The sequence below is a fragment of the Ranitomeya imitator genome, chromosome 3 (genome assembly GCF_032444005.1).
Source record: "Ranitomeya imitator isolate aRanImi1 chromosome 3, aRanImi1.pri, whole genome shotgun sequence".
NCBI classification, from domain to species: Eukaryota; Metazoa; Chordata; class Amphibia; order Anura; family Dendrobatidae; genus Ranitomeya; species Ranitomeya imitator.
The window spans coordinates 806,768,071-806,793,414 of record NC_091284.1 but is presented as its reverse complement, the minus strand read 5'-3'; the positions used below and the strand labels follow the sequence as shown (position 1 = coordinate 806,793,414).

Below are 25,344 nucleotides of genomic sequence, written 5' to 3'. Positions count from 1 at the left end.
CTCAGTGGTCACATGTGGGGCTAAACTATTGGTTGATCCTACAAAAATCTTGCTGAGATTGCCTGTACAGAAGATAACTAGAAATTTTTCGCTAATGCAATTAATCAAATAAAGGGAAATAATTCATCATCTTGGCACCCCGTACAGTGAGAATATGTTCTACACATAATGTTTGCCTTGGAACAAGCAGTTCTATGTTTAGCAGAACACAGCCTTCATTTTTCTCTGCCCTGTTGACCATCAGTCATGGAGACACGTGAGCTACTGACCCAACCTCTCTTCCTTCCATTCATCCCTGACGCATTATTTATCCTTAATTTGGAGGAGCTGCTATGTTTCGAGAGTAAACCCTTTTAAACCAGTGTACTATTTCTATACAAACAGAAACATGGCAACTGCAAGCTTCGGTTTAACAAAAGTCAACAATCAACATTTCGTTCTATCACTTGGCGGTGAAACATGACCCTCCCAGTACATAATCTCCGATAACATTGTTTACCACTTAGCTGAAGTGCTTGTAACCTCTTGGATAAAAATCAGATGGAAACATTATACTAGCAGCCAACATGACTATATTAGACACGGGCCTCCTGGATCCAGCTTGGCATTGTTGATTCCAACAGAGAGGAGAGGGTATGAACCAAGAAATGAGCGCTGAGGTCCCTACAAAGTGGCCACTTCACCCTGACGAGTAAGTACAAGCTTAGAGTTCCAGGTTGGGACAACTAGCTGAATTTAAGTCAAGTGCATGGTAAATATAGATTTACAAAAAGAGCTAGAAAGTCGAAAAGGGTTGTCCACTCTTGGCCACCAAATTTAAGGCCATTCACAATATGCAATGAGTAGAATGCATCGAGTACTTTTAGAAGATTCCTAAAGACGAGATTTGGACCATGTCTACACAGCTCATGGTTGGACATTAATTGGTGGAGTATAAGTGTCCACTACAACAAAGTTTTGGGTATGTCGGATCCTTGATTTTACCCAATAGTGGATGTTAAAGGGTAACTGAACGCTCCTTCTCTCACCACGGTGTATCATCATCATCTTATCAATCTTTAGTTTATTCAGTTTAGCGCATCAGTGGCATAAATTGTAACGGTCATTGAAAAAAAAAAAAAAAAACCTTTTCACATTTGATAGGCACATTTCAAAAGTTTTGATCAATGTGGGTCGGGGCAGCTGGGACTCACACTAGTCACTAAAATTTAAGAGGAAAAGTGCTCAGCCGGGACTGCTTTCCTTTGACAGGCTCTATGGGTTCATAAAAATGAAAGGTTAATTCCAGAACTAATGGAGTTTAATTAGTAAGATAGGGATTAACTTATTTATCTCTGGGGGATATAGCACCGATACCCCCAGGGATTCTGAGAATGGCACGCTGGATCCCAAGAATAGAGCCTTGTCTTGAATGAAACATAGGTACTTGTCCTCCATTGCCTACAGGACTGCCAGGGTAAGCTAAGGATACTGATCATCTACTTCCAATAGTCCCATATGCAGGAACACTAGGGGTCTGACCGCTTGATAGGGATAACTTTCAAATCCTTGAAGTACTCATTTCATATAAGTAATGGATTCTATGTACACAGTGACTGCACCAGCAGAATAGTGAGTGCAGCTCTGCGATATAATACAGGATGTAACTCAGGATCAGTAATGTAATGTATGTACACAGTGACTGCACCAGCAGAATAGTGAGTGCAGCTCTGGGGTATAGTACAGGATGTAACTCAGGATCAGTAATGTATGTACACAGTGACTGCACCAGCAGAATAGTGAGTGCAGCTCTGGAGTATAATACAGGATGTAACTCAGGATCAGTAATGTATGTACACAGTAACTGCACCAGCAGAATAGTGAGTGCAGCTCTGGAGTATAATACAGGATGTAACTCAGGATCAGTAATGTAATGTATGTACACAGTGACTGCACCAGCAGAATAGTGAGTGCAGCTCTGGAGTATAATACAAGATGTAACTCAGGATCAGTAATGTATGTACACAGTGACTACACCAGCAGAATATTGAGTGCAGCTCTGGGATATATTTTACATAGGGTACTCCTAACCTTTATATAGATTTATGCTTATTTAGATTATGACCTTCTTGGTGCAGGGACCTTTCACTCTCTAAGTTGTCCTGTTTGTTTCTAACTCATAGTAAGCATAATACCCAAGCCCATAATCCCAAACAGGAAATAGGCAACACTTCATATATAACTATTAGTGTTGCCTCTCTTAGACTAAAATCTCTCTCTGTGGAGGGGCAGTGGTCCTGCTGTAATTAAAACACCTGCGGCTAAAAGGCAGACAGAAGGACCACTACCCCTCCACAGAGGGATAGAAATTTAGTCTAACAGAGGACTCACATTAGGTTCCCATTCAGATGAAGACTTTATTCTAAGAGAGGAATGGCATTGTTAGGTCCTGGAAACAAGAATCGCCTTACCGTGGCTGCCAGGTACACATGAATTGGCCAATTTATGCGCTACGCTTTCTCAATTGTTCATATTTCCAGTGCAGTAATGCAGTTCAATTTTCATATTTCGTATTTGCATGCTATGGCGCTACAGTGCGCTGCCTTTTTTGTTTGAGTGTTTATGAGTTGGTGACTCTAGGTCAGCACCTGTTCACACTTAGTTTATGTTTGGATGTGACAGTCAGTTTTTTTTTTTTTTTTAAATCTGATGTACGTGACGTCATAACTGGTGAGGAACATTAGAACGATGGACTATTTAAAAAGGTGAGTAACGAGTATTTTTTTTTTTAATCACACTGCCTGTATTTAGCCAACTTTCCTGAAATCCTGAAAGCCTTTGTGCATCTCATGGGTGAACTTTTTGTGACTTGGCCTCGTGAACGTCCTTGTTTGCCAGACAGCGAGCCAATCACATGAGAGGAGTACTGTAAAGAGTCAGATCTCACTGTCAGTAGATGGTCGACTAGAAGGTAATAGAATCAGACTACACATGATTTGTAGTCTGTAACCATAGAGCTACATTGCTGTGCAGAAGTGCTGTGTACATAAAATGATAAAATACTTTTTTTTTTTTTTTTAAATAAAAAATAATTGCTAAATTTTATCAGCTCACGTTCGAAATATATCACCAAAAGTTAAGGTGTTAGTTTCCATTCCACTTTATCACCCTATGTGTTAATAGTAGATTCAGCCTTGTGGGTTTATGGTGTCATTACCGTTGCTGCCGCTAGATGGCAGTGTATTTCTACCAATCAGCTGTGCGCCGGGATGCGGCGGGTTATAATGGACACCGGCGGATATTTCGCTCATTCTGGGCTGTTTGGAAGGATGTTATGACCTCAGCACAAGCAAAATGTGTAGGGGAAAAAAATAACAGACAGCTGCGAGTGACTTGATTTTTTGTGGTGGTTTTATTGCTTCTTGCTTGGATGAAAAAAAGAAAAAAAAAAAAAAAAGAAAAATTTCTGCTTCTCTTTCAAATCAACTGGAAAATGCTGATACAATATATGATGGCTCAGAGGAAGCGGCGCGACAAGAACAACTATTGTGATCTGAGGCTACTATCAGGATATAGTCCAAGTGCTGAGGGCAGAGGCCCCCAGACACCTCAATGGTGGAGGGCCGGACAGTGATATCCAAGCATGGCTCCCCCTCTATGGGGGTATAAAATAATTCAGGATTGATCTTATCAAAGATAATACACACCTCAGCTGCTGCAGAACATCATAATACACCTCAGCTGCTGCAGAACATCATAATACACCTCAGCTGCTGCAGAACATCATAATACACCTCAGCTGCTACAGAACCTCATAATATACCTCAGCTGCTGCAGAACATCATAATACACCTCAGCTGCTGCAGAACATCATAATACATCTCAGCTGCTGCACAACCTCATAATACTCCTCAGCTGTTGCACAACCTCATAATACACCTCAGCTGCCGCAGAACCTCATAATACACCTCAGCTGCCGCAGAACCTCATAATACACCTCAGCTTCTACAGAACATCATAATATACCTCAGCTGCTGCACAACCTCATAATACACCTCAGCTGCTGCACAACCTCATAATACACCTCAGCTGTTGCACAACCTCATAATATACCTCAGCTGTTGCACAACCTCATAATACACCTCAGCTGCTGCAGAACATCATAATACACCTCAGCTGCCGCAGATCATCATAATACACCTCAGCTGCCGCAGAACATCATAATACACCTCAGCTGCTGCAGAACATCATAATACACCTCAGCTGCCGCAGATCATAATACACCTCAGCTGCCGCAGAACATCATAATACACCTCAGCTGCCGCAGAACCTCATAATACACCTCAGCTTCTACAGAACCTCATAATATACCTCAGCTGCTGCACAACCTCATAATACACCTCAGCTGCTGCAGAACATCATAATACACCTCAGCTGTTGCACAACCTCATAATACACCTCAGCTGCCGCAGAACCTCATAATACACCTCAGCTGCCGCAGAACCTCATAATACACCTCATGGACCCGTAGAAGCACTAATTGTGCGAAACGGCCGTCGTCCAGCTCACTCTCCCCGCACCCTCGTCGTTTCCGCTTGTCTTTTATGCAAAGTCTGTACATGGATTAAAGACAGATTAAAGATATTCAGTTTGCAACCTGGGTGACAACCCTGAGGAGAGCTGTAGTTGCACCATGCGGGTGGTCAGTCTGCTTTTCCACAGGCAGTATCACAACCAGGGCCAAGACAAGGCATTCTGGTTCCCTAGGTAGGTGAAGCCAATGGCGCCCACCCCCCCACCTCCAGCCAATCACCAAATGGGCAGGAAAAGGTAACAGGACCCCTAATGCACCTCCTTCTTCCCCCTCCGATGGGCCAGGTAACAAGCTCCCATGAACCCTTCCACTACAATTGTTACTATTTTTACAAAAAAAAGTCAGCAAAAGTTAAAAAAAAAAAAAAAAAAAAAAAAGCGGTGTGCAGTGGCATGTAAAAGTTTGGGCACCCCTGGTCAACATTACTGCTATTGTGAACAGTTAAGTAAGTTGAAGATTAAATAATCTCTAAAAGAGTTAAAGATTACAAATTTCCTTTGTATTTTAGACACAAAAAATGTTTGTTTTTTTTTACATTTAAAAAATTATAAAAAGGAAAATGGGCTAATGCAATAGTTTGGGCACCCTTGGAGAAGTGTGTGCTCAGATAACTTTGGGCACGGTTTCAGACCTTAATTAGCCTGTTATTGTTATGGCTTGTTCACGCTCATCCTTAGGAAAGGCCAGGTGATGCTTTATAAAACCTCAGCCTCTTCTATCTTGTGACTTAACAGATGTGCAATTTCACAGTTAGATACAGAATCAATCGTTGTTTTGAAACCATTATGACAATACAGGGGAAATAATAGCAATATTCATCCATGACATCCTACGTTTTAATTATTAAACCAAAAATAGTCATGGAAATTAATATAGCTTCGGTATAGTGGGGGTTGTTTGGTTTCAATTAAGGTGTCTAGCATTTGGTAGATATTCTAATGAAAAATAAACAGAACCCCATTATAGCTAAAGGGATACGTCTGATGGTTTTTGCATAAATACAGCTTGCACAAAACTGATGGTGGTTCGAGTCATTTATGTACTGATGGTGGTTCTGGTGCTGTATTCATGTAGTGATGATAATTCTGGTGATATATTCATCATCAGAACCATCATCAGTACATGATTACGAAACCAAAATCATCATAAGTACATAACTAGAGCACCAGAGCCATCAATAGTACTTGAATGTGACACCAGAAACATCATCTGTAAATAAAAAAATTACCAGAACCACCATCAGTACATGAATACATCACCAAAACCACCATTAGTACATGAATGCATCATTAGAAACACCATCAGTACATGAATACATCAACAGACCCACTATTAGTACATGACTACGATAACAGAACCACTATTAGTAATTGAATACGTTACTAGAACCACCATCAATATATGAATACGTCACCAGAACCACCATAAGTGCATGAATGCAAGACGAGAACCAAAAGTACTTGAATACAAGAATCAAGCTTACAATAACAAAAAATTGCAGTGTCAGCCGTATAAACAATTGTATTGAATAAGCCTACAACCCTACAGCAGCCATCATCAGACTGCGGACCATATTGGAACAACAGAACTGATGAGACATAGTCAATATCAGAAATAAATATTTACATCCAGGTACCTTATAGATGATATCTTCTCTAGAGTTGTCTCTTTCTTTTCATCTCCATCTTGTCTAGCTGCCATGATGACTTCACATCCACAGCTGGTTTGTGCAGACCTCCCTCTTCTCCAGCACATCCCCACACAATGCCCTTTAAAATAAGTGTGTCATTAAAATGCCCTCTGCATAAAATATCTGTCCATATTGTATACTAAATAAGCCTCTCATGGTATATGACCATCACACTGTCTGCTATTATCAGCTGTAACTGCCACACTATCTGCCCTTATGAACCACGGCCTACACCAGTGGTCCCCAACTCCAGGCCTCGAGGGCCGCCAACAGTGCAGGTTTTCAGGATTTCCTTAGTATTGCACAGGGGTTGAAATCATCACCTGTGCAGATGATCACATTACCACCGATGCAATACTAAAGAAATCCTGAAAACCTGCACTGTTGGCGGCCCTCGAGGCCTGGAGTTGATGACTACTGGTCTATACCATGGTAGTCCCCTCTCTAATTATCCATTAAACTTTCTATATGTCCACATTGTCCCCCAGTCATGCTATTCCCTCTTCATATTCATTCTGTGCCCCCCTCTTCACACTATGCCCTCATACTGCCCACCACGCTGCCCTCTGCAAAGTGTAACCACTACTCACCAAAATATAGTTGGTCACCACCACAGCCCCCCATATATAGTATGATGTCCATTACAGCCCTAAATAAATAGTATGATGTCCAAAACAGCCCCACCATGTACACTATGATGGCCGCCGCAGCGCCCCATACAGTAATACAGCCCACAAACAGCCCTCATTTTATGCCCTTATGCACAGCCCCTCATTTCATGCCTCCCTGCACAGACCCTCATTTAATGTAAAAAAAAAAAAAAAAAAAAAAAAAAATATTCGAGCAAGCACCAGCTCACCGGGTGGAGAGATTCCTGGAATAAGGGTGCGGTGCACAGAGACTTCAGGCCGGTTTTCAGAGTGAGTAAACCGTGAAAAAAAACCTGAAAATCCAGCAACCGCAAAAGTAACAAAACATCACAATGATTAAGAGCTGGTGTAGCTCGACACTCATACTATCATGGTTTTTTAATTTTTCTTTTTCATCTTTTAGCCTACTGACACACTCAGCTGCTTTCCCAGTAGATGCAGGAACCGTTCTGGTAGAAGATCACCTGCTGGCTTATTGTTTATAGCATAAACCTTGGCAGGGTTCAGCAAAATAAAGAAAGCTTTGCTGGCATAACGGTAAAACAAAACAAATAAAGTAGCAGAGTCCTTTACCTGCAGGGTTCACCTGCAGTTATCCCGCACAGTCCTTAGCTCCTCCAGAAGCTACGTGTGAGTATCTGCTCTCCCAAGACACAACAGCCCCCGACTCTCATGTCCAGGTATTTAACATCCCATGTGATGATCACATGACCTTGACATCACACAGGTCCTGTTAGGAATCTGCAGATAGAGGTAAGGTGGACCTTCGCCCACCCACTATATGGAGGTCCACTAAAACCAGCCCAACCATAGGTTCCTATTAACCCTCTCAGCACTTAGCGTGCTGGAGGCAAAAACACTCCATTTTTACATCACTGACCGCAGTATGCTCAGTGACACGCATCTCCCTTCACATACTGTGCCAGTGACTGTCACACTGCAGATAAATTTGATGTTTTATTACTTTTGTGGTTGCTGGATTTTCCAATTTTTTTCCTCATTTAATGTCCCCCTGCACAGCCCCTCATTTTATGCCCCCCTTGTACAGCCCCTCATTTAATGTATCCCTGCACAGCCCCTCATTTTATGCCCCCCTTGTACAGCCCCTCATTTAATGTATCCCTGCCCAGCCCCTCATTTTATGGCCCCCCCGCACAGCCCCTCAGTTAATGTCCCCCTGCACAGCCCCTCATTTTATGCCCCCCTGCACAGCCCCTGATTTAATGTACCCCTGCACAGCTCATTTAATGTATTCCTGCACAGACCCTCATTTAATGTATCCCTGCACAGACCCTCATTTTATGACCCCCAGCACAGGCCCTTCACTTTATGCCCCCCTTTTACAGCCCCTCATTTAATGTATCCCTGCACAGCCCCTCTTTTCATGGCCCTCCTGCACAGCCCCTCATTTAATGTATCCCTGCACAGCTCCTCATTTTTTGCTCCCCCCCCCCTGTAAGTCCCTAATTTCATGGCCAAGCAATATAAGAACTAAAATAAAAAAAGCTTATATTCGCCCAATTCAGGCTCCTGGTCCACGGTCTCTTTTTCTATCCTGGATAGCTGTGAGTGTTTGATGGCGCAATAATGTCCCGGCATGGCCCTTCATGTGCCGTCACTTATAGGCTTGAAGTAACCTGCATCTTGCTGAAGTTCTCGACAGAGCAGGGAGTGGATTACAGCTCCTCTCCCAGTCGGTGCTTACTACTATTGTATTCACATCCTACTGAGTGCAGTGAGGGAGCGATGGCCGGGGTGCAGGCAGAGAGAGGAGTGAGCGGAGTCAGTGACTGACACTGCTCCCCTGGGTGCTCGCAGCCCCGCCGTCACTGTGCTGAATACGTGCGGTCGTAGGAAGGTGACGGGCAACCACATGTATTCAACTATTTTTTTCTTCAACGCACGCTCCCTTGGATAGGCAAGAGGTAGCGCCCTAGTCAGATGCCTACCCTGCCTATCCCTTGTCCCAGGCCCTGATCACATTGGAACAATTTAGCAGAGTTTTGAACATAATGACAGAAGACGACGTCTCCAAGATCTCTGCGATTAAGGGCGTTGGATGCGCAGGAAACGCGCCAGAGATGCAACATGGAGCTACACATGTAACTTTTTAAATAAATGCATGAATAAAGGAAACTGAATTTTTCATATTCTTCTAAGTGTTATCCATTTTTCTTCATCTTTTACGAAGACTCCGGAATAATTACTGCTGATTCTCATTTAGCATGAAATGAAGAATTAAAGGGATTTTCCGCCCCTCTGGATCAAGTCTGCTGAGCAAAAAAATCTAAAAACTGATCAGGGATTAAAAGGCACGTGTGAACCATTTAATTTTTTTTATATAGAGGGGCGGGGGACCCTTTATGTTTTGTATTTTATGCATTTATCTATCAAACTGCCACAGTAATGGTGCGGGGTCCGAAGCATAGATAGTTGCAGGGTCGGACTGGACCATAGGAGAAAAGGAGAATCCTCTGGTGGGCCCCTCTGCAGGAGTAAGCCACTTACCATCAACATGAGCAGTAGTTGGCCAATACATTTATTCACTATGTGTAGACAAGAGCAGGATCTCGTAATTTACCCAAGAAACTACGTATGGTAGTTTATTTTTATATAGAACCAAAGTAAATTTGTGATAATATTTGCATGAAGCTGAACAGTCGGTCCCCAAGTCAATGTTACTGGTGGACCTTTGCCACCCAGTCCGACACTGGATAGTTGTATCTTGCTGCAACCACGATCTCCGATTGCTGCTGTTTAACTATTTACATGCCACTGTCAATCACTGACCGTGGCATATAGCTGATCATATCAGCAAGGGTGCCGCTGCAGGCCTCCACCATCGTCTTCTTAGACCTTCTAGGGTGGCGCCATTTTGTCTGTATACTGCAGCGTATAGAACAAACGAACAGACGATCGCAGTTTCAAGTCCTCTAAGCAGTCTAAAAAGAAAAAAAAACATCAAAACAAACTATACAGGTTTGGTATTGCTTTAATTGCACTGCCCTGGAGAATTATGGTCATTTTCCCCCACACAATGAACAGTGTAAAAACAAAACCTCGCCAAATGACCACGCTTTTTTGCAATTTCTTATAAAAAAAAAATGAGCCATCGTTTGGCTTTGTCGGAGAAAAGAATAAACAATTAAGTCATAAAGGGGTTAAAGTATTTGGATGAAAAAGTAAAAGAAAATCACTGTGCCCTGGAGCCTGCATTATTCTATGGTGTATAGATGGATATATAATACTAGATGGTGGCCCGATTCTAACGCATCGGGTATCTATATATATAATTATCTAAGGGTTTTTCCGTCTGTCTGTCTGTCTGTCTTTCTGTCTGTCTGTCTGTCTGTCCTGGAAATCCCGGCTCTCTGATTGGTCGAGGCCGCCAGGCCTCGACCAATCAGAGACCGGCACAGCATCGACGTAGAAATCCCGCGTCTCTGATAGGTCGAGGCCGCCAGGCCTTGACCAATCAGCAACGGGCACAGCGACGATGATGTCATAAAGGACGTAGAAATCCCGCGTCTGATTGGTCGAGGCCGCCAGGCCTCGACCAATCAGCAACGGGCACAGCGACGATGATGTCATAAAGGACGTAGAAATCCCACGTTTCTGATTCAGCGACGGGCACAGTATCGACGTAGATGTCATAATGGTTGCCTCGACCAATCAGCGACGGGCACAGTCTGCCGCGAATTCTGGAATCATCGTTGTCCATATACTACGGGGACATGCATATTCTAGAATACCCGATGCGTTAGAATCGGGCCACAATCTAGTTCTAGAATATGTATGTAGTTTATTTATGAAGTTTTCAGAATAATGCAATTTATACACAGGATTCGGCTGGCTGGGAGCGACCAATTAGCGAAGCATGGTTCAAATTCCGCGCTAATTCGCGGCCGGACTGCGCCTGTCGCTGATTGGTCACGGCCGTTTTGCGGCCGGACTGCGCCTGTTGCTGATTGGTCACGCCTAGCCGCAAACAATACGTGAAGCCAGGGCCTGCTCCAGGTTTTTGAGGGTCCCGGGTGAAAGAGTCTCAGTGGGCTCCCCTCTCTAACACATACCACGATTCATGATGCACAGATACAGCAGAGAAATATAGCACAGGCAAGTAGCATATAACACAGCCCACATAGTATATAACCCAGCCCACGTAGTATATAACACAGCCCACGTAGTATATAACACAGCCCTCGTAGTATATGGCACAGCCCTCGTAGTATATAGCACAGCCCCCGTAGTATATTGCACAGCCACGTAATATATTGCACAGCCACATAATATATTGCACAGCCATGTAGTATATAGCATAGCCCCCATAGTATATTGCACAGCCACGTAATATATTGCACAGCCACGTAATATATTGCATAGCCACGTAGTATATAGCACAGCCATGTAGTATATAGCACAGCGATGTAGTATATAACACAGCCCATGCAGTATATAACACAGGCCACGTAGTATAGAGCACAGCGATGTAGTCTATTGCCCAGCCATGTAATATATATACCACAGCCACGTAGTATATAGCACAGAGACATAGTATAACAGCCCACACAGTATATAACACAGCCCATGCAGTATATAACACAGCCCACGTAGTATATTGCCCAGCCACGTAATATATTGCACAGCCACGTAGTATATAGCACAGAGACATAGTATAACAGCCCACGCAGTATATAACACAGCCCAAGCAGTATATAACACAGACCACGTAGTATAGAGCACAGCGATGTAGTATATTGCCCAGCCACATAATATATACCACAGCCACGTAGTATATAGCACAGAGACGTAGTATATAACACAGCCCACGTGGTATCTAACACAGCCCACGTAGTATGTAGCAATGTCGGCACCATATCCCTGTTAAAAAAAAAGAATTATAATATAATAAAAAATAGTTATATACTCACCTTCCGTCGGCCCCCGGATCCATCCCAGGCGTTTACCGATGCTCCTCGTGACGCTCCAGTCCCAAGAAAGCATTTCGGTCTCGCGAGATGATGACGTAGTGGTCTCGCGAGACCGCTACGTCATCATCTCGCGAGACCGTAATGCATGGACCGGAGCAGCGGGAAAGGCGACGGAAGGTGAGAATATAGCGATTTTTTATTTTGTTTATTATTTTTAACATTAGATCTTTTTACTATTGATGCTGCATAGGAAGCATCAATAGTAAAAAGTTGGTCACACAGGGTTAATAGCAGCGTTAACGGAGTGCGCTACACCGCGGTGTAACGCAGCCATTAACCCGGTGTGAGCGCTGACTGGAGGGGAGTATAGAGGGGGCACTGACAGAGAGTAGGAAGGGGCGAATTCGCGGCCGGACTGTGCCCGTCAATGATTGGTCGTGGCCTGCCGACCGCGATCAATCAGCGACGCGAGATTTCCGTGACAGACAGACAGACAAACAGATAAACAGATGGAAGTGACCCTTAGACGATTATATATAGAGATTTTCTGCTGTTTCTCAGACTGCAAACTGACTTAGAACAGCCAATATGTCAGTGCACATGGCAGCAACTATCCATGGCGCGGGAGCGTCGGACTTCTACCCGACCCAGGTATCCCTTGCAACCAAAACAATCTAAACTCCTTAGTGAACCCTCTCCTGCTTGTCTTTAGCGACTATATGAATTTGACCCTATGAGGGTCGAAACGTTATGCTCTTGTTGCTTCACTATTATTTTCTCCTTGCACCAATTCCATATCTACTAATTGTGTCATAAGCATTTACTAAGAGTGTGTGGTGTGTGATGCAGTGACCCCTGTTACAGCTAGGGGGCGCTGCATGTGCTCCTCAGGATATAGTCCAACTGTCCAAACAATTTACTACAGGGGAGTATACTAAAACAGTATAAGGGACAGTCGCCGTGGAGCGGGGGCACCACATCGCAAAATAGGGTGCCAACCTCCGCTGGTAGGAAGGATATCAGACTTCAGGGCTGACTAGGGACAGGAAGGTATATTTTGCACTTTAATTTTTGATTTTTGATATCACTTTTCGTATTTTTTGTATTTTTTTCTTTTGGGTATACTATTCCTGATACAGGCTGTCACCCTTTACCCAGGGCTGGGAATCCCTGGAGGGATGTTTTTATCTATATCTTTTTTGATTGGTGGTATTACCTGTGATTATTAATAAAGATTAATGTTTTTAGGGGGTAGGTTTTTTGTTTGGTAGTACTGCTCCTCAGGATATGCATGGAGGCATATCTGTGGTTATAATGGTTGAACTAGCCACCTCCCACCTATGGGAGTGGTTACAAGTATATAATGTGACCATGTGGGTCACATGGGGAAAGATGGATGGACCTGAGTGGTCTGTGTGCCAGGTCCTGGAGGGCCTCTGTGTTGGGAGGTCCTGGGAGTAGGACTAGATCCCTGAAGAGCACATGGGGGAGGCCTTGGACCTGGGGGCCTGTGTGTTGGATGGTCCCAGATGGGGATGGACGTCCTGAATAGCGCACAAAGAGGACGCATGTGCAGAGTCCGTGATGGCACTGCGTTTGGGGAAGCTACAGCCCGTCTGAGGATCTGGACTGTCAGGTGGCCTGATGAGCAAGGCATTGCCCGGGACGGTGATCCCAGTTTGGCAGCTTCCCTGAGAAAGAGAATACTGACAGGAGTCAGTGTATGGAGCAGGAGCTTCTAAAAGGTAACCCAGCATATGGAGTGCTGTGCGGTCACCCACAGCAACTGGTCAGATAAGGATCAGCGTGTTTAGAGACCGCGACCCAATGTCATGTGCACTATTCGACTAGGGACATTGATGAACTGTTACGGACACCAATGTTAACTGGACAAAGTGAGAGGACCAGCATGTTTAGTGTCCATGAGATAAAGCCGAATATGAAGAGTCTAAAGATAAAGCTACAACTTAATGTCACAGGTTGGTGCCTATTATGTATATGATGAACTGTGCATAATCAGGTTTATGATGCCATAATAAACCATGTGGACTGTTTAAGTAGAAAAACCGTGCCTAAGTGCTTGAATCCCGTGCCAAGCGAGTGTCCCCCAATACACTCAGTAAGTGCAATCTTACAGGTGATTGAACATTTCTCTACTGCAGGGATTGCCATCACACTTCACCAGCTCCTCGGAACTCTCCAGGCAAGAGTGCACGCCTTACTACTGTAATGGGGGCCAGGGCTGCAGTCGTGGCTTTCAATGTTGGCTCTTTAGCACACCCTGGCCCTCCTTCACATGCACACAATGTCCCAGCGGTAGTGTACCTTTTTGTCCGCTTTCCTGTCCATCTGGGTCCTCTTTGATTCGCTGGGGGTTTCTTTCTTGAGAATCCACATAAAGAGAGACAGAGTCAAGTTCCAACTTAAAACAAACAATTTTACTCAGTTCCTTTCTCAGCTCATCCAGTTCACATTTAGGTACAACACCAGATGCTTCATAGGACACGACATTTTCTTTCCCTGTGCCGTTCCTCATTTCTTTAGGAATATCGTAGGGTCTTACCGTTGTCCCCAGTACCGCAGCATTCTGTCTGACTCTTTAGAAGTTCCCGGTCTGTTACGCCCCAGACATGCAAGCATCTTCCTATATGGCTGACTGCCACCATGACGAAGCTGCCCTGTATTCCTTTGCTTCACTGGCAATTGTTGCTCCTAGGCCCTGGACGAGCTGTGCTCCCTTGCTTAAAGAAATGTTGCATGGCTCAACTGCCCTGTCCTGGCTCTCAGGCCCTACTGAATGACTACAGGGAATCCTTCCCGCCTACTCCAGTTGGCCCCTCCTAATTTAACCCCTTCGTGACATGCGCCGTACTAGTACTGCGCTGCCGGCACTGCATTAGTGCCAGCAGCAGTACTAGTACGGCGCACCGATCACCGCGGTCTCGCGCTGAGCGCCGCGGTGATCGGGTGCGGGTGTCAGCTGTATATGACAGCTGACACCCCGCAGCAATGCCCACGATCGGCGCTATCGCCGATCGCGGGCATTTAACCCCTCTGATGCCGCTGTCAGTAGTGACAGCGGCATAGAGGGGGATCGCGCAGGGACGGGGGCTCCCTGCGCTCTCCCACCGGAGCAACGCGATGAGATCGCGTTGCTCCGGTGACCCGGAAGGAGTACCCAGATCCAAGATGGCCGCTGGACTCCTTCCGGGTCATGAAATGACCTGGCTAGCCAGCGCCTGCTGAGAGTTGCTGAGAGCAGGCGCTGGAAAGCCAGCTAAGCTGCCTGTCAGATCGTTGATCTGACAGTGTGCTATGCACAGTGTCAGATCAACGATCTGATCTAATACAGAGATGTCCCACCCTGGGACAATGTTAGAAAGTTAAAAAAAAAAAATAGAATGTGTAAAAAAAAAAAAAAAATCCCCAAATTAAAAAAAAAAAAAACATTTCCCAATAAATCCATTTATTTATGTAAATTAAAAAAAACAATAAATGTACACATATTTGGTATCGCCGCGTCCGTAACGACCCGCTCTATAAAACTATCCCACTAGTTAACCCCTTCAGTGAACACCGCAAAAAATAAAAATAAAAAACAAGGCAAAAAACATTGCTTTATTATCATACAGGCGAACAAAAAGTGGAATAACACGCGATCAAAACGACGGATATAAATAACCATGGTACCGCTGAAAACGTCATCTTGTCCCGCAAAAAAAAAGCCGCCAAACAGCATCATCAGCAGAAAAATAAAAAAGTTATAGCTCTCAGAATAATGCGATGCAAAAACAATTATTTTTTTATATAAAATAGTTTTTATTGTGTAAAAGTGCCAAAACATAAAAAAAATGATATAAATGAGGTGTCGCTGTAATCGTACTGACCTGAAGAATAAAACTGCTTTATCCATTTTACCACACGTGGAACGGTATAAACGCCACCCCTAAAAGAAATTCAGGAATTGCTGTTTTTTGTTCATTCCGCCTCACAAAAATCGGAATAAAAAGCGATCAAAAAATGTCATCTGCCCGAAAATGTTACCAATAAAAACGTCAACTCATCCCGCAAAAAACAAGACCTCACATGACTCTGTGGGCCAAAATATGGATAAATTATAGCTCTCAAAATGTGGTGATGCAAAAACTATTTTTTGCAATAAAAAGCGTCTTTTAGTGTGTGACAGCTGCCAATCATAAAAATCCGCCAAAAAAACGCTATAAAAGTAAATCAAACCCCCCTTCATCACCCCCTTAGTTAGGGAAAAATAATAAAATGTAAAAAAATGTATTTATTTCCATTTTCCCATTAGGGCTAGGGTTAGGGCTAGGGCTAGGGTTAGGGTTAGGATTAGGGCTAGGGTTAGGGCTAGGGCTAGGGTTAGGGTTAGGATTAGGGCTAGGGTTGGGGTTAGGGTTTCAGTTATAATTGTGGGGTTTCCACTGTTTAGGCACATCAGGGGCTCTCCAAACGCGACATGGCATCTGATCTCAATTCCAGCCAATTCTGCTTTGAAAAAGTAAAACAGTGCTACTTCCCTTCCGAGTTCTCCTGTGTGCCCGAACAGTGGTTCCCCCCAACATATGGGGTATCAGCGTTCTCAGGACAAGTTGGACAACAACTTTTGGGGTCCAATTTGTCCTGTTACCCTTGGGAAAATAAAAACATAGGGGATAAAATATCATTTTCGTGGAAAAAAAAAATATTTTTTATTTTCACGGCTCTGCGTTATAAACTGTAGTGAAACACTTGTTGGTTCAAAGCTCTCACAACACATCTAGATAAGTTCCTTGGGGGGTCTAGTTTCCAATATGGGGTCACTTGTGGGGGGTTTCTACTGTTTAGGTACATCAGGGGCTCTGCAAATGCAACATGACGCCTGCAGACCAATCCATCTAAGTCTGCATTTCAAATGGCGCTCCTTCCCTTCCGAGCTCTGCCGTGAACCCAAACAGTGGTTCCCCCCAACATATGGGGTATCAGCGTTCTCAGGACAAGTTGGACAACAACTTTTGGGGTCTAATTTGTCCTGATACCCTTGGGAAAATAAAAACGTGGGGGCTAAAATATCATTTTCGTGGAAAAAAAATATTTTTTATTTTCACGGCTCTGCGTTATAAACTGTAGTGAAACACTTGTTGGTTCAAAGCTCTCACAACACATCTAGATAAGTTCCTTGGGGGGTCTAGTTTCCAATATGGGGTCACTTATGGTGGGTTTCTACTGTTTAGGTACATCAGGGGCTCAGCAAAGGCAATATGACACCTGCAGTCCATTCCATCTAAGTCTGCATTTCAAACGGTGCTCCTTCCCTTCCGAGCTCTGCCATGCACTCAAACGGTGGTTCCCCCCCACATGTGGGGTATCAGCGTACTCAGGACAAATTGGACAATAACATTTGTGGTCCAATTTCTCCTGTTACCCTTGGGAGAAAAAAAATTGCGGGCTAAAACATCATTTTGTGGAAAGAAAAAATGATTTTTTAATTTTCACAATGCTACATTCTAAACTTTAGTGAAACAATTGGGGGTTAAAAGTGCTCACCACACATCTAGATAAGTTCCTTAGGGGGTCTTCTTTCCAAAATGGGGTCACTTGTGGGGGGTTTCCACTGTTAAGGCACGTCAGGGGCTCTCCAAATGCGACATGGCGTCCGATCTCAATTCCAGCCAATTTTGCATTGAAAAGTCAAATGGCGCTCCTTCCCTTCCGAGCTCTGCCATGCGCTCAAACAGTGGTTTATCCCCATATATGAAGTATCGGCGTACTCAGGACAAATTGCACAACAACTTTTGCAGTCCAATTTATCCTGTTACCCTTGGGAAAATAAAAAATTTGGGGCAAAAAAATCATTTTTTGTGAAAATTAATATAAAATTTTTTTTACGGCTCTACATTATAAACTTCTGTGAAGCACTTGGAGGTTCAAAGTGCTCACCACACATCTAGATTAGTTCCTTAGGGGGTCTACTTTCTAAAATGGTGTCACTTGTGGGGGTTTCCACAGTTTAGGCACATCAGGGGCTCTCCAATCGTGACATGGGCTCCGATCTCAATTCCAGCAAATCTTGCATTGAAAAGTCAAATGGCGCTCCTTCCCTTCCGAGCTCTGCCATGTGCCCAAACAGTGGTTTACCCCCACATATGGGGTATCGGCGTACTCAGGACAAATTGTACAACGACTTTTGTGGTCCAATTTCTCCTGTTACCCTTGGTAAAATGAAACAAATTGGACCTGAAGTAAACATTTTGTGAAAAAAAAGTTAAATGTTCAATTTTTTTAAACATTCAAAAAATTCCTGTGAAGCACCTGAAGGGTTAATAAACTTTTTGAATGTGGTTTTGAGTACCTTGAGGGGTGCAGTTTTTAGAATGGTGTCACTTTTGGGCATTTTCTGTCATATAGACCCCTCAAAGTCACTTCAAGTGTGAGGTGGTCCGTAAAAAAATGGTTTTGCAAATTTTGTTGCAAAAATGAGAAATCGCTGGTCAACTTTTAACCCTTATAACGTCCTAACAAAAAAAAATTATGTTTCCAAAATTGTGCTGATGTAAAGCAGACATGTGGGAAATGTTGTTTATTAACTATATTATGTGATATAACTTTCTAATTTAAGGGCATAAAAACTAAGAGTTTGAAAATTGCTAAATTTTCATAATTTCCGACAAATTTTTGTTTTTTTCACAAATAAATGCAAGTCATATTGAAGAAGTTTTACCACTATCATGAAGTACAATATGTCACGAGAAAACAGTGTCAGAATCACCAGGATCCGTTGAAGCGTTTCAGAGTTATGACCTCATAAAGTGACAGTGGTCAGAATTGTAAAAATTGGCCCTGTCACTTAGGTGAAAACAGGCTTTGGGGTGAAGGGGTTAAATAGTTCCCCTTCCACTGATGTCTTATACTATTGTGCCCCCCTCTAGTGGGCCAATCTGAATACTGCACTGTCCCTAGACAATAACAAATACATGGCATTAGCAATCTTACAGTACACAACATTTAATAATTATATACAATATATCAGCAGTGCATGTTAAACACACCAATTTGTCAGGGAAATAAAACACGGGCGAGACAGAGTGGGCACAACTAGTCCTTGTACCCCCTTACACTACCTATCGGAATGCCGAGGAGACTCCGACTTTTTATGTGACATGTACGGAAAACTTAAAAGGGACTTTTCACTGGATTTCTTTCACTTAAATTGTGCACTTCCTCCAGTTGCTGCTGTTCCTCTGATTCTGGAACAGTTTTTCTTTTTCTTCTGTGCCCCTCCATTCCAGAGATATGCCCCCCGGGTGATAGCAGTGCAAATTTTCCCTTCAAGCGAGGGAGCTTCTCTGTGGGTGTTTCCTTTTCTCCTCTGATGCTGGCCAATCAAAACACGGCCACGCCCACAGAGGAATACTGTGGTGCACACCCAGTTGCAAAAAGAGTAAATTTGCCTCTTTATTACAAGGGGAATAACTCTGGAATGGAGTGACATGGAACAAAAAGAAAAACTGTTCCAGAATCAGTGGATCAGCAGAAATTGGAGGATATACTGCATTTAAATAAAAAAAATCCAGTGAGAGGTCCCCTTTAAATAATTAATCTATAATACAACAGCATAGAAAAGGTTAATGCATTTTCTGTTTTGCAGCCCTTTGCCCAATGAACACAGTACTGATACCAATGAGGAAAGAAGTGATGATGATGAAGATGATATGGATGCGGCTCTAAGCGCAATACAATATTTATTACAGCCCAGAGATCCTGAAGATTGTAAAACAGAGACTCTCCCAGCAAACAAGGTATGAAGGAAATTATTTTATATGTAGAAGCTCAGGGGCGTGCATAGAAATTGAGAGCTTTACAGCAAATCTCAGAGTGGGCCCCACCCCTGAATAAAAGCCCCACACAGAGTATATTTTAACCCTTTGGTGAGCTATGCAGTACATGTATAGTGTATGTGCTCCATCGCTGTACTGCGCAGTTTCCATACACTGCAGGTGCCAGCTGATTTATGGATTGGAATGACAGCCAGAGGACAATTGAAGGCTCCTGTCATCTTCTTGATATTCCTGTGAAGCCCAAAAAGGGACTGGGCTTCATAAGAGTCTGACTTTCACTAGATACTGCAATACTAAAGTATTGCAACAGACAGTACAAGTGATTACAGATTCAAGTCCCTCTGGTCAAAAAAAAATAAAAATCAATCTTAATTTTTTAGGCACCTTTTAATAACCATTTCCACTATGCTGACTGCTAGGAGCAGAACTTTCTAAACAGATAGCTACAGTATTACATCATGAGTCTAACACATGTTCTCACATTATGTGATGGGGAAAAGAATTATCATACACAATAGATGATGTCACAGCTCACCTCCTCCTCCTGAACAATGACTGATAACACCTCTATATACAGTAGATAACAGGATCCACCATTCACAATAGGTGATGTCACAGCTCACCTCCTCCTCCTCCTGTACAATGACTGATAACACCTCTATATACAGTAGATAACAGGATCCACCATTCACAATAGGTGATGTCACAGCTCACCACCTCCTCCTGAACAATGACTGATAACACCTCTCTATACAGTAGATAACAGGATCCACCATTCACAATAGGTGATGTCACAGCTCACCTCCTCCTGTACAATGACTGATAACACCTCTATATACAGTAGATAACACAGGATCCATCACTCACAATAGGTGATGTCACAGCTCACCTCCTCCTCCTGTACAATGACTGATAACACCTCTATATACAGTAGATAACGCAGGATCCACCATTGACAATAGGTGATATCACAGCTCACCTCCTTCCCCTTCTTTCTTATTGATCTTTGCTTTGATTGGAGCATGCTCACAAAATATTTCAGCACAATTTAGTGTGAATCAGTTTAATGGTGGTAATCTTCATGAGTCCAACAGGAAGTAGCAGACAAAATTGCAAGATTTTTTTTTATTTGGAAATAAAAATATATATACAGTGATACAGAAAATAAATTCGTAACATTTTTTTTTATATAGAAATGTGATGAAGTAGGCAATGACACATCCCCTTTAATGTAGGATGTACAGTATTTACTACCCTTTCATTTTTGCACCATTCCAGCCCTTTAATCTCCTTTTCGGTAACTGAAGGCGATAACCCACAAGTTGTGCACATCTCACATGTACAATGTCATTTTTCCATCTCGCCGCTGTCGGTACGACGCGCTTTGGTTGCTAGAAGCTTCTGTACTATTTTGTTCCGGCACATGTGGTTCACATTACGCCAAGACCTGTCATTTGTCATGGGTTCCACCTTTGTGCCCAACAGGCATTACAAGCGATGTGGGTGAAATTGAGACGTGGCGTCTGTATAAAAACCCATATATCATGACTTTAGAACAGAGGCGGGGGGCAGTGTGTTTACTCAGGGGTCAACGATTGATCTAAATTAACAATGAGTCCCATCGGTATCCGCTGTAATGTAAGAGCTGATTGCCGGGTGATGAGGATATTGACAAATACCAATGAGTAATTGTGTAATTTTCCAGTTTTATGCCAAAAAAGAGGTTTCTCGTTTTATTAAATAACTTTGTGCAATTTTTTAAATTTATTTTGTCGTCAATTTTTCCCCCTGCTTGCTGTTAGTGAATGGGCAACTCGCACCCTTTATAGTCTTGAAGACACGAAAGAGCATAGTAAAACCAAAAACTCTCAGTTTCAAAAAATCACAGTAATCCGCAAGTGCTAGTAAAAAGATGTAAAAAAACAGGGTATTTGGTTGATACGTTTTTTTGCAAAAAATGTATACTAAGCTGCTCCACCAAACGTCAAGGTATACCCATATAGAGCAGTCCTAACTAATGTATGTAATCCCTATCTGATGTATTTAAAGACCTGATCATCTGTATAGTACCTGTATAAGCAGGGTTCAGAGAGGAAAAGTCCATGTGGACATGCTGAGTAGAACAGCTTTTGTGCAGATAGCCCAAGAGGAGTGGTGGGTAAGTCCCTATTCTTGTAGACAAAAGAGAACAATTATGGAAACAGGAACACATGGGCTACTTGCACAGTGAACAAGTCTGTAGGAACATGCTCACACACCACCAAGAAAACTGAAGACACAAAAGAGCATAGTAGAACCAAAAACACTCAGTTTCAAAAAATCACAGTAATCCGCAAGTGCTAGTAACAAGATGTAAAAAACAGGGTATTTGGTTGACACGTTTTTTTGCAAAAAATGTATACTAAGTTGCTCCACCCTTTATAGTCTATAGGGCTGTTCACATGTCCTTATTGTTTGGCGGTTCCTGTGTCTGTGTAAAATATCCTGTGTCTGTGTAAATATCATAAAATCCATTATTTACTGGCAGCAGTGATGAAAAGGGTCACTGCAAGTCTATGTATTTGTGAAAATCATGGCTGCCGTCTGTGTGCTGTTCACAATTATTATCATTGAATGGATAGGAGAAGCTTTGTCATTTCTTTATCCGTATGTGAAAATCACTGTTAGTAAAAACGGATACAAAAAACTGATGAAACGTGGACCATTTTTTTTGCCTTTGAATAAAAACGAATGTCTGCATGAGGCCTTAAAGGGAACCTGACAGCTTCCCGCAGCTGCCCAAACTGCCACTGTGTATTTATTGCTCACTTTACAGCCTTCATAACAAGCCTTTTTCTGTCTCATTGATATTTGCATGTGGCAAAAAAGCATTTTATAACTGTGGTGGCTGTGGCGATAGGCTAATTAGTAGGTGGCTAGTCAGGGGGGTGTTATGTGTCCACAGACTAATCAAGAACATAAGTAACATCATTTTCAAGACCGCCTTCATCACAATGCGTAGTTAGCCGAGAATGCAAAACCTGGGTTTCATCTATGCCCTCTGACAATGTGCAGTAAGTAGTGATGAGCGAGTATTCTCGTTGCTCGGGTTTTCCCGAGCACGCTCGGGTGGTCTCCGAGTATTTGTTAGCACTCGGAGATTTGGTTTTTGTTGACTCAGCTGCATGATTTATGGCTGCTAGACAGGCTGAATACATGTGGGGATTCTCTAGCAACCAGGCATCCCCCACATGTACTCAGGCTGGCTAGTAGCTGTAAATCATTCAGCTGCGTCAACAAAAACTAAATCTCCGAGCAGTCACAAATACTCGGAGGACACCCAAGCGTGCTCTGGAAAACCCGAGTAACGAGTATATTCGCTCATCACTAGCAGTAAGCCCAGTGTGCGAAACCTGGGCTTCATCAGTGTACAACGCATGTCCCGGGAGGCAGCAGTGATGCAGGACACAGCCAGCCGCAAGATTTGCAGAGCTGGTAACGACGGCTATCTGTGCCCCATGTCACTGCTGCCTCCCTGGACATGCGCGGTGTGCTGATGAAGCCGCGGTGCATATTGCGCATTGTCGGGGGGGCAGAGATCTGCAAAGAGCCGGCGGTGATGCTACTTTAGCAAATTATGTTACTCACAACCACATGATTAGTGTGAAGATTAGTCCAAGGGAAAACAAGGCCCCACGACTAGTCGTCCTCTAATTAGCCTGGCGCCAGTTTTTACTGGATCCTTTTAGCCAGTTTTTACATATAGTATGGCAGAACTGTTATGGCTGTGTAGGTGCTTGTCCCCCAATACAAACTATTAATTTTCTTTTGCAGAGATCCAATGTGTCAGTCATGATACATCTACTATAGAAGCAATATGCAAATCAGGCTGGAAGTGCATTGGGGGTGTGCCAGTGTATCAATGCACCTGTACAACTTCTTCTAAGTGCACTGACACGCCCCCAGTGCACTTACAATCTGGTTTCCATGCTTGATTACTCATGGCTGGCACAATCGGATCTCTATCAGCTCATTATCACCCTGCCCCTATAAGTTAGGCTTCCTCCTAATACACTAATTAATTTAACCTCTTCAGATCCAATTTTTCTAAATGAAAAAAGAAAGTGAATCGACGAATAATCTTAATTAAAAATACTTGAGACTTGACTTTTTCTGCAAAAAAAAAAATAAAATAAAGCCAGATATTGTGGAAGACCTGGCCAGATAATGATCACAGTTTGGTCCCGCTGCCTACCCCAGTCTCATCATGACAACTTTAAGGAATATATACCCAGATTTCCATGGCTTGCCCCTGGTCTGTAGGTGCAGATACCAGCCATAATAGAATCCTCACTTGATGAAAATACTTTTTTTTTTTTTTAAACGATGGCCCTTTCAGTCTCAAGAGAATGGGTGAATCCTCGGCACCAGGTACGGATTAGGGCTGAAATACAGTCCCGGCATTGGAAATCACCCAGGCCCATGCTGTCCCCGTCCCCATGAACCAGATGGGGATATATCACTAATATTACCCTGGATGGAGGAAAGGAAGATTTACTACAAGACCAATATTTCTAATGATACCCGTGGCCTGCTGGGGTTAGTGACGGAGTCAGCACCTCTTAACAGTATGGGGGATTGAGAACACCGATTCGGTTAACAACGTATCCGACAAGGCAGCTATGACCAGTCAGGCCCTTCTGGCATTTGTCAGAATTGCCAGATGGCCAGTCCGGCCCTGCTCGGCACCCCCCATAAACAACAGATGGATCCACAAGGATATCCAAGGGCACAGAAGAAAAAGAAAAACTGTTCCAGAATCAGAGGAATCCAGTGATTTACCCCTCTAGGAGCTGATTTTGTTGTTCTGCCGCTGGTATGTGAACCTGTCAGATGACCGAGTGTCCATCTCTGCCGCTTCTTAGTTTATGGTAGCGGCCACGTTTCCTTCCCACGGCTGTGATTTCCTCATCATCCACACTTTCAGTTCCTTCCTTTCTTTGAATTAGATCTCACGAGTATCAGCGCGCGGCATAAAACAAGCAGACAGTCAATAGACAACCATTTCCAGAGGAGACATAACTCTCCGCAGCCGCGGTGTTTCTCCCAGACGTTAGAAGGAGAAATATGAACGTAAGAAAATGACTGGAGCGGAAAAGCAGAGTTTTGCATGAATCTATCGCGGCTCATATTTCACCCTGGTTTACTATTGATAGAGAATAGTTTTCTTGTGCAAAAATAACTTCAGTCGCACACAGTAAATATAGAGCGCTGCTATATCGGCCTTTATTTCCCATGTGTAGATGTAAAAAATGGGTATTTTGTTCTACCTCGGTTATATGGAGAAAATACTTAAAGGGGATGAGGTTATCGTTCCCCCTTGTTTTCTGGCATATGTGTGCATGAAGTCTTTAATCCAACAGTGGTGTCATTTTTTCTCTCAGCCAGCTTATTCCTGAAGCGGCTCCTGCAGCGTTTTTTGCGTTTGTTTTTGCACCCCTGGCATTTTTTTCCTATATCTCCTATTATAGAGAATGAGTGGCAAAGCTGCCTGAAGTATGAACTTGTTACTTCTCTTACCCGCTCCAGGGTTTCCAAGCATGACCTCCCGGCTTATAGACCTAAGTAGTGATGAGCGAGTATACTCGTTGCTTGGGTTTTTCAGAGCACGCTCGGGTGGTCTCCG

General features: G+C 43.3%; 1 protein-coding gene across 1 annotated transcript in view; it reads left to right on the top strand.

The window, feature by feature from the left end:
- Positions 1–538: 538 nt before the first annotated feature.
- The window catches only part of LOC138671246 (cyclic nucleotide-binding domain-containing protein 2-like), a 385,035-nt gene continuing 360,229 nt past the window's right edge, over positions 539–25,344 (top strand). The window contains exons 1-2 of the mRNA XM_069759242.1: positions 539–691; positions 19,490–19,640. Of these exons, the coding sequence (XP_069615343.1) occupies positions 636–691; positions 19,490–19,640 (207 nt within the window). The 5' untranslated portion in view covers positions 539–635. The remainder of the gene's footprint in view (positions 692–19,489; positions 19,641–25,344) is intronic.